This window comes from Oryctolagus cuniculus, chromosome X (genome assembly GCF_051225735.1).
Source record: "Oryctolagus cuniculus isolate XC-2025 breed Fujian yellow rabbit chromosome X, ASM5122573v1, whole genome shotgun sequence".
In the NCBI taxonomy this organism is placed as follows: domain Eukaryota; kingdom Metazoa; phylum Chordata; class Mammalia; order Lagomorpha; family Leporidae; genus Oryctolagus; species Oryctolagus cuniculus.
The window spans coordinates 130402097-130417538 of NC_142888.1; the positions used below are offsets into that span (position 1 = coordinate 130402097).

General features: G+C 40.8%; 2 protein-coding genes across 6 annotated transcripts in view; one reads left to right on the forward strand and one right to left on the reverse strand.

Moving 5' to 3' along the window:
• The window catches only part of LOC138847567 (uncharacterized), a 673630-nt gene that overhangs the window by 287963 nt on the left and 370225 nt on the right, over positions 1-15442 (forward strand). The window lies entirely within an intron of this gene.
• Positions 1-15442, reverse strand: part of GABRA3 (gamma-aminobutyric acid type A receptor subunit alpha3) — a 327562-nt gene that overhangs the window by 138470 nt on the left and 173650 nt on the right. For all 5 annotated transcript variants that reach the window (XR_011385360.2, XM_051833857.3, XM_017350870.4 and 2 more), the window contains exon 4: positions 11843-11910. Coding sequence is in view for 4 of the 5 variants with exons in the window: in XM_051833857.3 (XP_051689817.1) it covers positions 11843-11910 (68 nt within the window). In the remaining variant the exon portion in view is untranslated. The remainder of the gene's footprint in view (positions 1-11842; positions 11911-15442) is intronic.

Below are 15442 nucleotides of genomic sequence, written 5' to 3' on the forward strand. Positions count from 1 at the left end.
CTCTGCAAGAAATTTGAGAAACATAGAAAGCATAAAGGATATTAGAAAATACTTAGAACTAAAGAATAGGGGATGATGTTCCGCATGTGCCACCTGCAACTCTGGCATCCCAGATGGGCAAAGGTTCAAGTCCCAGCTGCTCCACTTCCTATCTAACTCCCTGTCAATGCACCTGGGAAAACAGTGGAAGGCAGCCCTATTGCTTAGGTCCCTGCTACCCAAGTGAGAGACTGGGACTGCCACCCTAGTCACAGTCTCTTTGACTCTTTTAGCTGAATGAATAAATCTTTTAAAAATGATTTATTTATTTATGTGAAAGGCAGTTACAGAGAGAGCAAGAGAGAGAGAGAGAAGAGAGAGAGAGAGAGAGAGAGAGAGAGAGAGATCTGCCATCCACTGGTCTACTCCCCAAGTGACCACAATGGCCAGGGCTGGGCCAGTCCAAAGCCAGGAGCCAGGAGCTTTCTTCAGGTCTCCTACATTGGTGCAGGGGCCCAAGGACTTGGGCCATCCTTCACTGCTTTCTCAGGTGCATTAGCAGAGAGCTGGATTGGAAGTGGAACATCCAGGACATTAACCAGCACCCATATGGGATGCTGGTTCCACAGATGGTGGCTTAACATGCTGTGCCACAGCACCCATGGCAAAGAAATATTTTTTATATAGTAGGGCAAGCCTCTGCCTGGGGTGCTGGCATCCCATATGGGAGCTGGTTCATGTCATGGCTGCTCTTCTTCTGATCCAGCTCTCTGCTATGGCCTGGGAATGCAGTAGAAGAAGGTCCAAGTCCTTGGGCCCTTGCACCCATGTGGAAGACACAGAAGAAGCTCCTGGCTCCTGGCTTCAGATTGGCAGAGCTCCAGCCATTGCAACCATTTGGGGAGTGAACCAAGATCTCTCCCTCTGTTTCTCAAATAAATAAATAAATCTTTAAAAAAAAAACCTGAAGAACAATGAAAACATTCATTTTTTACTAAATATTTTCAATCTGAGGCTGGCTCAATTTGCAAATGTAAAATCCACAGATGTGAAGGGTTGACTATATAAGCTCACTGGCAGCTTGTAGAGAACAGATTATAAAGAACTAGAGTAGAGACAGGGAAATCAGTTAGGAGCTTTTGTCAGTTGAACCTGCCAGAAGTGGATTGGAGCAGAATAGTAGCAGTGGAAATAGTAAAAACTGCTTTAATCTGAAAATATCTATGACTATAGACACAGAGACAAAGAATAAAATAATGTAAAACAATCTAAGAAATGTTTTAAAAGTATTATATACTTATCAATTTTGATTCTTACAAGGAATGTAAAGATGGCCTAATGTTAGGCACTCTATTAATATAATTTGCCACGCTAACAGATTAGAGGAGAAAAATGATGCAGTCATATCAGTAGACACCAAAAGAAAAGCTGCATTATTTCAAAGACATTCATAATCAAATGTGCACGCACACATAACAGAAGACAGAGTCTATATGGAGTTTCTGCTTTTGCAGAAGGATGTAATGGCAATGATGCCTGATCTTTGGTAATGCAGATTGGCTACTAAACATAAAAAAATGCTTAATCTATAAAACAATCAGGAAAATGCAAATAAAACCAATTAGGTTGCATTTCATATCCATCAAATTGTCAAAAATAAAGTGCTACAATATTAAGTCTTAGCAAAAGTGTAGACAAACTGAGTTCTCATATACTGTTAGTGGGATTATAAACTGATATAACATATCAAAGCATGTTTAACCCTATCTGAAAAAAGTTTAAAATGTGAAAACCTTATAAATCATAAATTTTATCCATAGTTACACACCCTACAGAAGTCAAATATATCCATAAGAAAATGTATACAAAGATGTTATGATGTTTGAAATACTGTAGCTGGAAATTAACAAGAGAATAGATGAATGTATGAATAAGTACTCATACAATGTAATGGTACAAGAAATTATTTAGTGTTATGGCCAGCATTGTGGGGTAGCAGGTAAAGCCTTCAACTGTGACGTCAGCATCTCATATGGATGCCCGTTCAAGTTCTGGTTGCCCCACTTCTGATCCAGCTCTCTGCTAATGTGACTGGGAAAGCAGCAGAGGATGGCCCAAGTCCTTGGGACTCTGCCATCCACACTGGAGACCCTGATGAATTCCTGGCTCCTGGTTTTGGCATGGATCAGCCTTGGTCATTGGGGCCATCTGTGGAGTGAACCAGTAGATGACTTCTCTCTCTCTCTCTCTTTCTCTCTTTCTCTCTTCCTTCTTTCCTTCCTTCCTTCCTTCCTTCCTTCCTTCCTCCCTCCCTCCCTCCCTCCCTCCCTCCTTCCTTCTCTCTCTCTCCCTCTCTCTTCCTCCCCTCTCTCCATCCCTCCTTCCCTCCCTCTCTCTCTTTCTTCTTTCTTTCTTTCTTTCTTTCTTTCTTTCTTTCTTTCTTTCTTTCTTTCTTTCTTTCTCTCTCTCTCTCCCTTCCTTCCTCCCTCCCTCCCTCCCTCTCTCCCTCCCTCCTTCCCTCTCTCTCTCCCTTTCTCTCTCTTCCTTCCTCCTTCCCTCCATCCCTCTCTCTCTCTCCCTCTCTCTCTTTCTTTTCCTTTTCTTTTCTTCTCTCTCTCTCTTTCTCCCCCCTTCTCTCTTTCTCCCCCCTTCTCTCTGTAGCTCTGATTTTCAAAAATAAATAAATAAATAAATACTTAAAAATGTAGAGTTAAATGTGTCAAAAATAATAGCTTTCAGTATAGTTACAAATAGGTTGTAAAATTATACATAACCTCAGGCTGGTACTATGGGGCAGTAGGTTAATCCTCTGCCTGTGGTTCCAGCATTCCATATAGGCATCAGTAGTCTGGGCTTCTTCTTTTTCCAATCCAGCTCTCTGTTAATAGCCTGAGAAAGCAGTAGAAGATGGCCCAAGTGCGTGGTCCCTTGTGCCCACGTGGGAGACCCAGAAAAAGTTCCTGGCTCTGGCCGTTGCAGCCATCTGGGGAGTGAAACAGTGGATGAAGGATCTTTCTCTATGTCTCTCCCTCTCACTCTATGTAACTCTACTTCTCAAATGAATAATAATAATAATTATACATAACCTATGATGAATTTTATGTAAAAGTTTGAAAACACTAAAATCACTATTAACTACTGTTATCATTAGGCATAAGTCTAAAGCAATGACAAAAAAGTAAGTTCATGGTTGTAATTATTTTGGGAAGGGAAAAAGAGAAGAGAAAGGTATCAGGGCAAGATACTCTTTATTCATGTCTTTAAAGGTCATTTTGTAAAATATGAAAATAAATATGGTACTGAGGGAGCCTGGGACTAGAAGCAGGCCAGACTGGCTCCATCCCACAGCTGCTTGCCAGCACACTAAGGGGCTCCATTAAGACTGCCCCTTGCCTTCACAGTAACTCATGTGTAACCACCACACTTGCTCCTTGGAGATCACGTGCTAAAAGACATAGCAATGCCCCTAGATTACGAGTCTCCATAGCTTGGTTTGTGTTTCTACCAGCTCGTCCAATTTTTGAAGTTCCTTTTTTCTTACTTAAATAAGTAAGAAATGACTGCACTTCTTCTACTCTCATCTTGTGTCCAGTCTCATAAATTGTCACTGATACCAGGACACAAACCCAGAATCATCTCACCTGAAACATTATTGGGGGCTCCCCTGGGATTTCCTCTCCAAGCAATCAGTAAGAGACCACCAATGGTCTATTGCACCTACTTGCTCTTTCCTATCATCTTCATTTTCCTTTCTGGAATGATGCCATGGATGCATGTGAATGGAGGTAACCTGGTGGAGGATTGATGGTCTCTGACCAAGGCTGCTCCTTGGTGTGATCTAAAACTCCCCAGATGAATTCCAGATCACCCGAAAGGGTATCTGAGCATTGACTTCCCCTTGACTTTTGTTTCTGACTGGACGACTCTCCTCGGTGGTGCAGAGGCGCGATTCCTGGGCTCCCCTCGAGTATGCTCCTTGTGGTTTTCCCCTTGAAGTGACTACACAGACCTTTGGAAGACCCTCTCCACACTCCCCAGCTGAGTTGAGAAGAGCACCAGCCTCTTCACTTTTCCCTTCTTGGAGCTCTGTCTCCTAAGTGGCCTCTTGCCTCTATTTCCCTGCATGTGCTCCAATATGCATTAGTGTCTTTTCAGGGGTCTGTCATAGTGTCCTCCAGTCTCATCGTCAGGAAACTTACCTCATCTATTCTTTCATGAGCCACCATGGCCCCTTTGTTATGTATTTGACTGTTAAGTATTTTTTATTCCCAGTGGAGGGGAGGTTTATCAGGTGACTGTTGCTTGTACTATAATTTTGTTCGGAAATTTCTGAGCAAAAGCTAGGCCCAATAATGATAAATGCTGTTCAATATATATACAGATTAATCCATATGATGAAGTTTTGGACTTCTCAAGACATCTCCTGACCTGACTCCTCATCCATGAGTCTGGTTTAACTGAGAGTCCCACGATTAGACACTTCCAGTGTTGGCTTTTGATCCAAAGTTATTTTGATACAAGGTTACTGTCCGTATGCAGGGTCTCTAGTTCTTCTCCCTCTAGCCTCTCTGCAGGCTCTTACAAGAGCGTCCTTATAGGTCATTATTCCTGATCCTTAAATTTAACAATCCTTTGGGACCTATGGGACCCCTCCATCATGTAATTTCCTTCTTTGTGCATTTGAGTCCCAAAAAGAAGCCCTTTCAGACATTGGTTCTTCTTGGGTGGCTTGAGTGGACTTTGGTGTTGGCCCAATGGAAACTTCAGAAGGACATGAGTACTGACTGTGTGCAACATTTACAATTGTGACCCATCATCAGGGTAAGAAAGGGCCACACTGGTACAGGGCACTAGATTCTGGATAGGCACTGGTTTTTATGGAGTGTCCCCTCCAGGAATCCTTGGGATAGTGGGAGACATCCCACTGACCCTCTTCAGACTTGGGGACACTCTGGGGATGTCTAGACCCGGTCCTGCTTGTCTTGTAGATGGGCAACACTCCCTTGACTATTCCAACTTTGCTGGAATGTATCCTCAACCATTGATAGAAGTTTGACCCACAGAACTTCATAAAGAAGAGGCTAGTTTGCTTTTGCACCTGAGCCTGGCCTGTCTACTCTATAGGAGATGGCAAAAATGGTCCAAAGAAGGGAGTATACATTTTAATATTCTTCATCAACTAGATTTGTTTTCTAAACGGGAGGGCAAATGGTCAGAGATCCCATATATTCAGGCTTTCTCTGCAATAAGGGATAATGAAACTCTATGCAAACACTGCCTAGGAGACTTGTCTCTCCTGACAGTGGTTCAAAAACAAGGAAAAGATAGAAAAGGAGAACCTCCCCTAGAAAACTCTAAAAATCCAGATTCCCCCACTTCCTTAGTTCTCAAACATATTTCTCCTGCTATCACCACCCTTATCAATCTGTGTACCTTTCTCTGCTCCCTTTGAGGAAGCAGGAGACAACTGCCACAGGAAATTCCATCAGAGTCCTGCCATCCCTTCTCTCTCCAAGAGTTAAAACAAATCAAGAACTACATGAGAAAATTTGCTGAAGACCCATATAAATATATTGAAACCTTTATAGAGGTTAGCTAGGTGTTCAAACTCACTTGGAAAGATAAAATGATCCTCCTTAATCCTTTAAGATTTTGAAAAGTGTGTGATGGATACCTATTTTTTTCATATAATTTCTTCACATTTGAAAGTACAAGGGATGATTATTTGCTCTTTAAGTATCCCATGACATTTGGCCAAAGGCAATCACATCTTGACCTGACCATTCGAGAAATCCAATCAATTTCTTTGCAAATTGAGCACTTATATATTCTCCAGGAACGATTGCCTCTCAATTGACAAATGAATTCTGTTGTTTTGTGAGTCATTTAAATCAAATCTTATGGACAATAAGCCTAAGTCTGTCTCCTGGGAAAGGCAGTTAATATATTTCCTACCCAGAGCAGAGAAGACACTTAGCTCTTAGAGAAGATTTTCTAGCTAGGTGTTAGGGTTTGATTTGAATGGCTTCAACTCTCTAACAATGTTTGATATGTCAACCTGGCTCCCACAGAGAGCCTCCAAGCATTATTCAACTTTATTGTGGGGTGTAGAGTCAATATACTTGATGACCACATTACAGTGAAGGCCTAGTCATTTTCCAGTTTTTGAGGCCACTCCCTTTTGTTCCAGACAACCTGTTCTCTCTTTGCTATCTGGATTTTCTCTGTCATGCTCTATTTTGGACAATCATAATCTGTATCTCTCTTTCAGGTATACTTAGCCCTTGGACTTGTCTCATTGGTTATGTTTTTGTGTCTTGCTTATATTTGTTACATAAAAGTATCCCAAGAGAAATCCTTTCTTCCTTAAAATAAGGTATTTAATTGAAAAGCAGAACAACGGCCGGTGCTGCGGCTCACTAGGCTAATCCTCTGCCTGTGGCGCCAGCACACTGGGTTCTAGTCCTGGTTGGGGCGCCGGATTCTGTTCCAGTTGCTCCTCTTCCAGTCCAGCTCTCTGCTGTGGCCTGGGAGGGCAGTGAAGGATGGCCCAAGTGCTTGGGCCCTGCACCCACATGGGAGACCAGGAGGAGGCACCTGGCTCCTGGCTTCGGATTGGCACAGTGCGACAGCTGCAGCACGCCGGCCATAGCGGCCATTTGGGGGGTGAACCAACGGAAGGAAGACCTTTCTCTCTCTCTCTCTCTCTCTCACTGTCTAACTCTGCCTGTCAAAAAATTTTTAAAAAAATTAACAAAAATAAAAATAAAAAGTAGAACAAGATATATATATATATTATAGTATATATAATATATATATATATATATATAGAGAGAGAGAGAGAGAGAGAGAGAGAGAACAATCTTCCATCTCCTGGTTCACTCCCCAAATGGCTCCAATAGCCAGGTTTGGGACAGGCAGAAGCCAGAAACCAGGAACTCCATCAGGGTCTCCTACATGGATGGTATGAGTCCAAAATAACTGGTCCATCTTCTGCTGCCTTTCCAGATCCATTAGCAGGGAGCTGGATCAGGAGAGGAAGCAAGACACAAACCAGCACTGCCATTAGGATATTGGGGTCACAAGCTGCGCCTTAATTAGCCACACCACAACACTGGCCTCCATGGATCCCTTTCTATACTACATATGGAAGTACAACATTTTTTGTAGTAAGAGGAAACTGACAGCCTAAGAGGCTTTCGAAATAAAAGCTCCCATCCATTCGTGCCTAACATTGTCAGTAAGGGAGGGATTGAGGTGGTTGTAGCAACTTTTTCCAGTGCTAGGGAAGAAACAGATACAATAATTTCAAACATGCTACTACCAAGAAAGGGGCCCTGGTGTCATTTGCTTTTTAGTTAACACCACTTTTTTTTTCTGTGTTTCAATACTTTGATAACTTTGCATGATTTTCATAAGCAATTGTCAGGTCAAAATGTTACCTGAATCTGTTATCAAGAATTATGACTATAATGTATTTTATGAGTTCTAATTTCCTAAGCCTTCATTTTATTTGTTTGTTAAGCTAGGTGGTTAGTTCTCTTATTTTATTTTCTATTTGCATCATTACCTGGTTGTTCACTGTACACCCTAGGAAGTTTCTCTGTTCGCAAGTGACAGTTGGCACTTTTTACCTAGCAATATCTAAGTAGTTAAATTATCCATGCGAAAAGTTTGAGTTAACAATATTTGTACTGGAATTTTAGTTTTCCTAGTTGTTCCTACCCTGACTCTCCTAACATTACTCCTCTTTGTCTTATGTTCTCACTATTTTTAACAGTATTTTAATAGATACCTTTTGAAAATATAACAAAGAACCTTAGGTCCTTTGACCTGCTCAAAGATCAGAAGAGAAGATAGGGCAGTTTCTAGGACCTTATCTTGAGAGCTAGAATGGGAGCTCAGTCAGATGGTTGTTTGGACCAGAAGAACATTCAAAGGTTTTCTCAGCAGTGACTTTCCTAACTTCCTTTACAATCCCAGACTATATGAATAAAATGCTCACTGTAAGCCAGTTCTCTGCTGTTTCTACACTCTAATTCAAAGGCTATGGGGAGATTCAGGAAAATATCCATTTTCCAAGAGCAATTTTCTACTGGTAAGTGATGAACAGCCTCAATATGCGACAGAAGTGGCAATGAAACCACTAAATCCTTGGCAGCCTTCCTGTTTAAACTTCTACCATCTTTCCATACATCTGTTTGAGAAAATTATCTAAATTCTCCTAATAATAGATAATCATGGAAGGTTGCATGACCTCAGTTCACTCAAATTTGGATATTATCCCTTGTTCTATTTTTCTCCTGGGAAATTGTGGGCACAGCAATTCGTATTACTACAAAGGAGCCATGTGTCATCTAACTGTCGAGTTGCAAATGGTAAACATAAACTTTTCACTGATGATGCCTATAAAGGTTCAATTACAACCAGTTTCCAACTTATCTCTTGTACTCAGAACTGATTTTTTTCTTCCTCTGGCTTTTCCCTTATAATCATCTACTACTCTTCAGGTTTTTTTTTTTCATTTTTTAAAAACTTTTATTTAATGAATATAAATTTCCAAAGTACAGCTTATGCATTACAATGGCTTCCCCCCCCATAACATCCCTCCCACCCGCAACCTTCCCCTTTCCCGCTCCCTCTCCCCTTCCATTCACATCAAGATTCATTTTCGATTCTCTTTATATACAGAAGATCAGTTTAGCATATATTAAGTAAAGATTTCAACAGTTTGCTCCCACACAGAAACATAAAGTGAAAAATACTGTTTGAGTACTAGTTATAGCATTAAATCTCAATGTACAGCACACTAAGGACAGAGATCCTACATGAGGAGTAAGTGCACAGTGACTCCTGTTGTTGACTTAACAAATTGACACTCTTGTTTATGGCCTCAGTAATCACCCTAGGCTCTTGTCATGAGTTGCCAAGGCTATGGAAGCCCCCTGAGTTCACTGACTCTGATCATATTTAGACAAGGCCATGGTCAAAGTGGAAGTTCTCTCCTCCCTTCAGAGAAAGGTACCTCCTTCTTTGATGACCCGTTCTTTCCACTGGGATCTCACTTGAGGAGATCTTTCATTTAGGTTTTTGTTTTGTTTTGTTTTGTTTTTTGTTTGTTTGTTTGTTTTTTGTTTTTTTGTTTTTTTTTTTTTTTTTGCCAGAGTGTCTTGGCTTTCCATGCCTGAAATACTCTCATGGGCAGATATTAATACTTTTAAATAAAGATATAGAGATGCACCTGACATGTATTCTGCTTTTCCACTGCTTTCACTTAAGTGGGGGGTCATGGTAATAATTCATTCCCCAAATTTAATTTATTTCATCTCACTGACTCTTGTGCTTAACAAATACTTGGGAGTCTACCATGTGCCAAACATTGAGTCAGGCAATGATGGTAGTAAAATGAACCAAACATAAATGACCCATAACAAAATGGAGTTTCTGTCAAGTAAGGAGTTGTGGGGGGCAGTATGTGACCAAGGAACGAAATGGGTGCAAAGTGTTATGGCTGGTGCTATTTCACTGTTCAAAGTGGCATCACAATTTTCTCTCTTTTTGATGGAAACATTATTTCCTTAGGAAACTATTTTGGTCCCAAATTCTCTGCATGGATGGAAATGAGGTAAGAACTCAGCCAGCCCTAATTTCCATCTACTTTTCTAAGCAGTCTGTGGTCTCAGGGGAGCCTGAGCTCCTGCTGCAACTAGTTGCTAAAATCAGAGAACTGCCTGGTTCTTTGTCCAGTCAGCTTTGACCCTGAGATCAATTGACACAGACTCTGAAGAAGCACAGGGAGAAAAGAATTTTTAAAACACCAGAAATTTGTTTCACAGCCAGACTAATTGCAGACATTTTGCCTTGTAACAGGATGGAAGTGCTGCTAAAAATAACACAAAATTAATTTGACCAAAGTCTGCCCTCCCTATCAGGAAAGAGCCCTTCTGTTGCTTTAGCTTAATGATGAGGAACAGAAACAAACAAGCAAGTGGGATATGAATCTTCAAAAGAGATATGGAGAAAGGTTAGATGATTAGAAATGTCATCTGAGCCTCTGCACACACACATGTGCCTGATTGGGTGGCAAAGGATCAGGAAAAAGAGGTGCTTGGAGCAGGAACTATGTGTGTGCTTCTGGGGCCACTAAGGGTTTAGTTATCTGTTTGCGTATATGTGTCTATTGAATGCCCGAGGCAGCATGTGGGCTATTTGTACTCAAATGCATTTGTTTCATGCATGTACATTTGTCTGAATGTATTTTTATATGTTGGTGCATTAGTGAGAATGAATATTTATGAGTATATGTGTATTTGTGTTTAAAAGAGTAGCTTCAGTTACTTTCATATAAAAGTTCTAATTGATAATTAGTTCCTAGCCATTCAAAGAAAGAGTTTTACATCCCTGGTGAGTCTAAGTATCCCCACTGGCTTGTTGGCTCTCTGAATATAGGAATCCTCAGAATCCCTTAATGCAGAGTTGGGCTTCTAAGAAAGCTATCTCTTCCGTTGCTCATAAGTCAAATAGGTGGCTTACTCAGCTCTCCCAGTGTGTCAAGTGCCTGGTTAAGTGCCAGGGAAGCCATGAAGATTGGGCACTTGTCCTCAAGGAGTTCACAGGGAATCTGTGAACCCTTCTCTTTATTCCATGCTTGAAATACAAAGTTTATGCCTCTCCCTTTTCCCTACCTGGGCTCCCAACCACTTACGTATTGAGGGACTCTCTCCTGCGAAATAGCCTGCTTCCCCAACTGGCCTCTAGATCTGGACAGTAACTGAAGAGCCATGTAAAATCAACATGTCTAAACCAACTCTCAGCCTACAATCGTTCCCCCCTTGCATTTCATCCTGCACAGGTCAACAGATCAATCATTCTAAAACAGGTCTTGTATATTTTCACTATCCTGCTCAAACACATTCAATGGTTGTGCATTACCTCTAGGAAAAACTCTAACACTTCCTTATACAACTATTTGTATGTATTCTACAGACTGAAAGAAGATGTGTCCTCTGCTATGTTAGTTGCCTCACTAAAGATATATATACACAAAAAGTGTAAGCAGTGAACACGGACACTTAATATTCTTTAAACATATTTTACTTGATATTGAGATTCTTATTTGCAACACAAAGTCAGTTATTTGATGGAAATTTATTGAGTGCAAGCTCTGCTGTGCTCTGTCTTATTCCTTGAGTCTGTATCGAAATTCTCCTCCATCCACGTCTGTTAAAGAACCAGTTTCCAGAAGTAGTTTAGACTCTTTTTCCAAACTATTTGTATCACTCTGGTTAATCCATGAATCCAGTTAATAGAGTCCATTGCAAGGAACAACCTTCTTGGATGACACCCATTGGCTGCTTGACTGAGAATCCCTACCACAATGCTCTCCTCACGTGAGCTACCTGTACCAATATGAGGGGACTTCAAATATTTTGTAGAATAAAATGAGTCAAAAGATTAATTTATTTTAGTGAAAAATATGTTGAAATTCACACATAGTTGCTTTTCATAATGTGCATTTTCTTTTCTTAATTATATGGCTTTTCTTAAGTTTTGAAATTAAGGTGTGAAAGGAGAGGTGAGGGAAGATTCAATAGAATATAGGGAGCCAAGTTAGGTTTTGAAATATGAGTTATGGAAGAAAGAGAAGACAATATTTGCCAAAGGTATATGCTTTATAGTGAATAGGTGGAGATAGCAGGGAATAGATAGACTTGACAAAATGTAGGGTGGTGAGCATAAGGGATTCAAATGAAAAAGGTCATTTCCTTAGAACATGAATATAAGGAAGTATAGTGGGAAAACCTCAGTTTATTTTCTTTGATTTGCTACATCATCTTTCATTTTTACTTTTGCAGGAACTTACCATGTCAGTGTCTGACACAGGGCCAAAACTGGTCACATAGATATCAGTTTTCACTTCAGTCACTGCATCTAAGTGAAAGAAAATAGAAAAGCAGGGTCTCATTAAAGGCTGTTACTTTATCTCAGAGAGCCATTAGTCAACTTGCTATTTCTGAGAAAGTTCACCTGGCACAGTCATAGTAAAATCCTTCCAAAACTTTGCACCTGTACTATTTCTTTACAGAGAACACACTAAATATAGGTAGAGTCTATTCCTTTGGCTATCATTAAGAATGATGGCAATTCCCCACCCCAATAGCTTGCAATGGGCCCTTAAAGATCTCTGACATTCACACATGCAGGACTCTCACAGCGCGCTTACCCTTTACCTGTCGTAGGTTTCAAATATTGTAATGTCTGACTCTCTTTTGCTTCTAGGAACCTAGGATGATTTTACTCCCTCCACAATGCCCACTTAAAGTATGGAGGAGAGATGTGACTGTTTGTGGTTCTGGGAAGAAGTACTGTGTGGCCCTCCAGGGATGGCACAATTAATTTCTAATGTAAGGTCACCATGCTATGGTGATCACAGAAACACACATTGATTTGGTGCTATTATAAGGTTGACACAGTCTGGAATTATGGAAGAATAACTACCCTAAAGGCCGGTGCTGTGGCTCAATAGGCTAATCCTCCACCTGCGGCACCAGCACACTGGGTTCTAGTCCCGGTCGGGGCGCCGGATTCTGTTCCAGTTGCTCCTCTTCCAGTCCAGCTCTCTGCTGTGGCCCGGGAGGGCAGTGGAGAATGGCCCAAGTGCTTTGGCCCTGCACCCGCATGGGAGACGGGGAGGAGGCACCTGGCTCCTGGCTTTGGATTGGCACAGTTGGACAGCTGCAGCACGCCGGCCGTAGCAGCCATTTGGGGGGTGAACCAACGGAAAAAGGAAGACCTTTCTATCTGTCTCTCTCTCTCTCTCTCTCTCTCTCTCACTGTCCACTCTGCCTGGACAAAAAAAAAAAAAAAGAATAACTACCCTGAAGAGTTACCTGGATGCACTATAGACTGCACTAATGAGAAACAGTTTTGTTGGGTTAAGTGATTGAGATTTGTATATAACTGATACAACTTTATATACTTCCTTTGCAAGTATTTTTCTTTAGCGAAGAGCTTCTGAAATGCATCATCCTTGTTTTATTTCTGTATTCTCAGTACACAGAAGATGGACTTGTTACTTAGGCGGTACTCACTAAACATTTCTCTCTCTCTCTCTGTGTGTGTGTGTGTGTGTGTGTGTGTGTCTGTGTGTCTGTGAATGGATGAATCTCATAACATATTTGCCAAGTTCAAAATGACACTGTGTTACTCCATTTGGGCTGCTACAACAAAATATCTTAGATTGGGTAATTTATAAACAACAGAAATTTATTGCTCACAGTTCTGGAGGCTGGAAAATCAAGATCAAGGCATCAGAAGATTCAGTGTCTGATGAGGATCCATTCCTCATAGTTAGTGCCTTTTCTGCCCTCAGATGGCAGAAGCAGCCATGAAGCTCATTAAGCCTCTTTTATAAAGACATTTATCCTATTCATTATAGCAGAGACCTTATGACCTAGTAACCTTCTAAAGACCTCACCTCTTGGTTTAATCATCCTGAGGATTAAATTTCAATAAAATCTATTCAATTTTACACAAGCATTTAGACCCCAGCAGATATCCAAATAAGTGATGTTAATCCCACTACGTAGTTTCTCTTTTCCTGCTTATGTTAGCCCTGTCTACTCCACTGCAGCACACCTACCCCACCTACATAAGCATTACTCAAACACAGCACAATTCAAAGCAACCTGCTCCAGCAGAGCAATATCCATTCTAGCCTATCAAACATCTCAACATTAAAGTAAATCAAACAAGTTCCACCCCAGTTCAGCATATGTGAACCCAGCTGAGCATGCCAGTAACACAACTAATACCAATGGTGCCCTCCAGGATTTAATGTATGTATATAATGGGGCTGCTTACTGTAGTCTATGATATCATTCCTTTTCTCTCATGGAGAGAAAGGAAACACATCTATTCCATCTGTACTGTATTTACTATATCTATCAGCTTTGGGCTCTGGCCCAAAAGTAATTCAGATCTTGTTGATTCTCTAGTTTCCAGGACCATCCCTTAGGCTTAATATACTGTGCCCCTACTGAAGCACTGATATGTTCAACATACTGATGTGTTCAAAGCCACTGTACTCATCCACAAAGATTCCACTTTCAGGCAGGACTATGTGTATCATTTAATAACAATCAACACTATAATCAGTTCACCAAAAGACACAATTTACTCCCAAGCTTAATCAGCAAATAACATGTCTCAGAAAATAGAGCTGTGTTTTAAATAGTTGGGCTCTCATCTAGAGAGCAGGCTTCCCTCTGAGCTATTTCTGTAATTTCAAAAGAGACAACACTTCAGAATCCAGAATAGGCAACCTAAATGCTTGTTCCTTCAAACACATTGCCAGCCTCATTGGCCAGAAAAGCAGATGACCATATACCTACTGTGTGGCATAATGATCTGCAATTGTTCTACTCCCAAGCACATAAAACAAAATTAATTAATGGAAGATACCACAAGTACATTTGCAACCAGTATTCTAGGCAGGGCATTCTAGATGCAGAATATTCTACATCAATGTAGTTTCTAGAATTACAAGATAGTCATTCAGACTTTGAACACGTGCCCAGCCTACAGAATAAAAAAAAGAAGAGAGATACTGGGAAAAGGATACAAAAATTAATGGGTATGATAAGACTGGAGAGTTAATTGGTAGGATGGTCTAATAGCATTTAACTACATACAATGATCAGTGAATTAGACTAAAACTGGTAAAGGCCACAATCAAAAGGCTAGACCCTATTTCACAGCTTACTCAATAGAGATGCACATGAAGTATTAGTTAACAAAAAATGAAAGCAGCTTTTTTTTCCTATAATTTCTTACATATTACATATCCTTGGTTCTGTCTTCATTTGCTTTGGGAATTTAATTTTCCTTCCAATGTTACCCTCTGAATAAAAGGTGACTAGCTTTATATTTTCCTTCTGCATATCTATTTTGATATTGGAAGTAGCTGAATGCTCTGAAATGCTCTGTGGATATGTGGGTCTTCAAAAGCTTTGTAGAAATGTACACACTTTTTTTGAAGTATTTATTTGAAAGAATTATAGAGATAGAGAGGCAGAGGCAGAGAGGGAGGGAGGGAGGAAGAGAGAGAGAGAGAGAGAGAGACAGGCAGACAGACAGACACAGAAAGTCTTCCATTTGCTGGTTCACTCCCCATATGGCCACAATGGCCAGAGTTGGGCTGATCAGAAGCCAGGAGACAGGAGCTTCTTCCAGATCTCCCACGTGGGTGCAGAGGTCCAAGCACTTGGGCCATCCTTTGCTACTTTCCCAGGCACATTAGCAGGGATCTGGATCAGAAGTGGAGCAGTCAAGACTGGAACTGGTGCCTATATGGGATGCTGACACTGCAGGCGTGATTTTACCCACTATGCCACAGTGCCAGCCCCATCTATTCTTTTTAAATTCCATTTTCCATGAACTTTTCATTATGTATACATACACT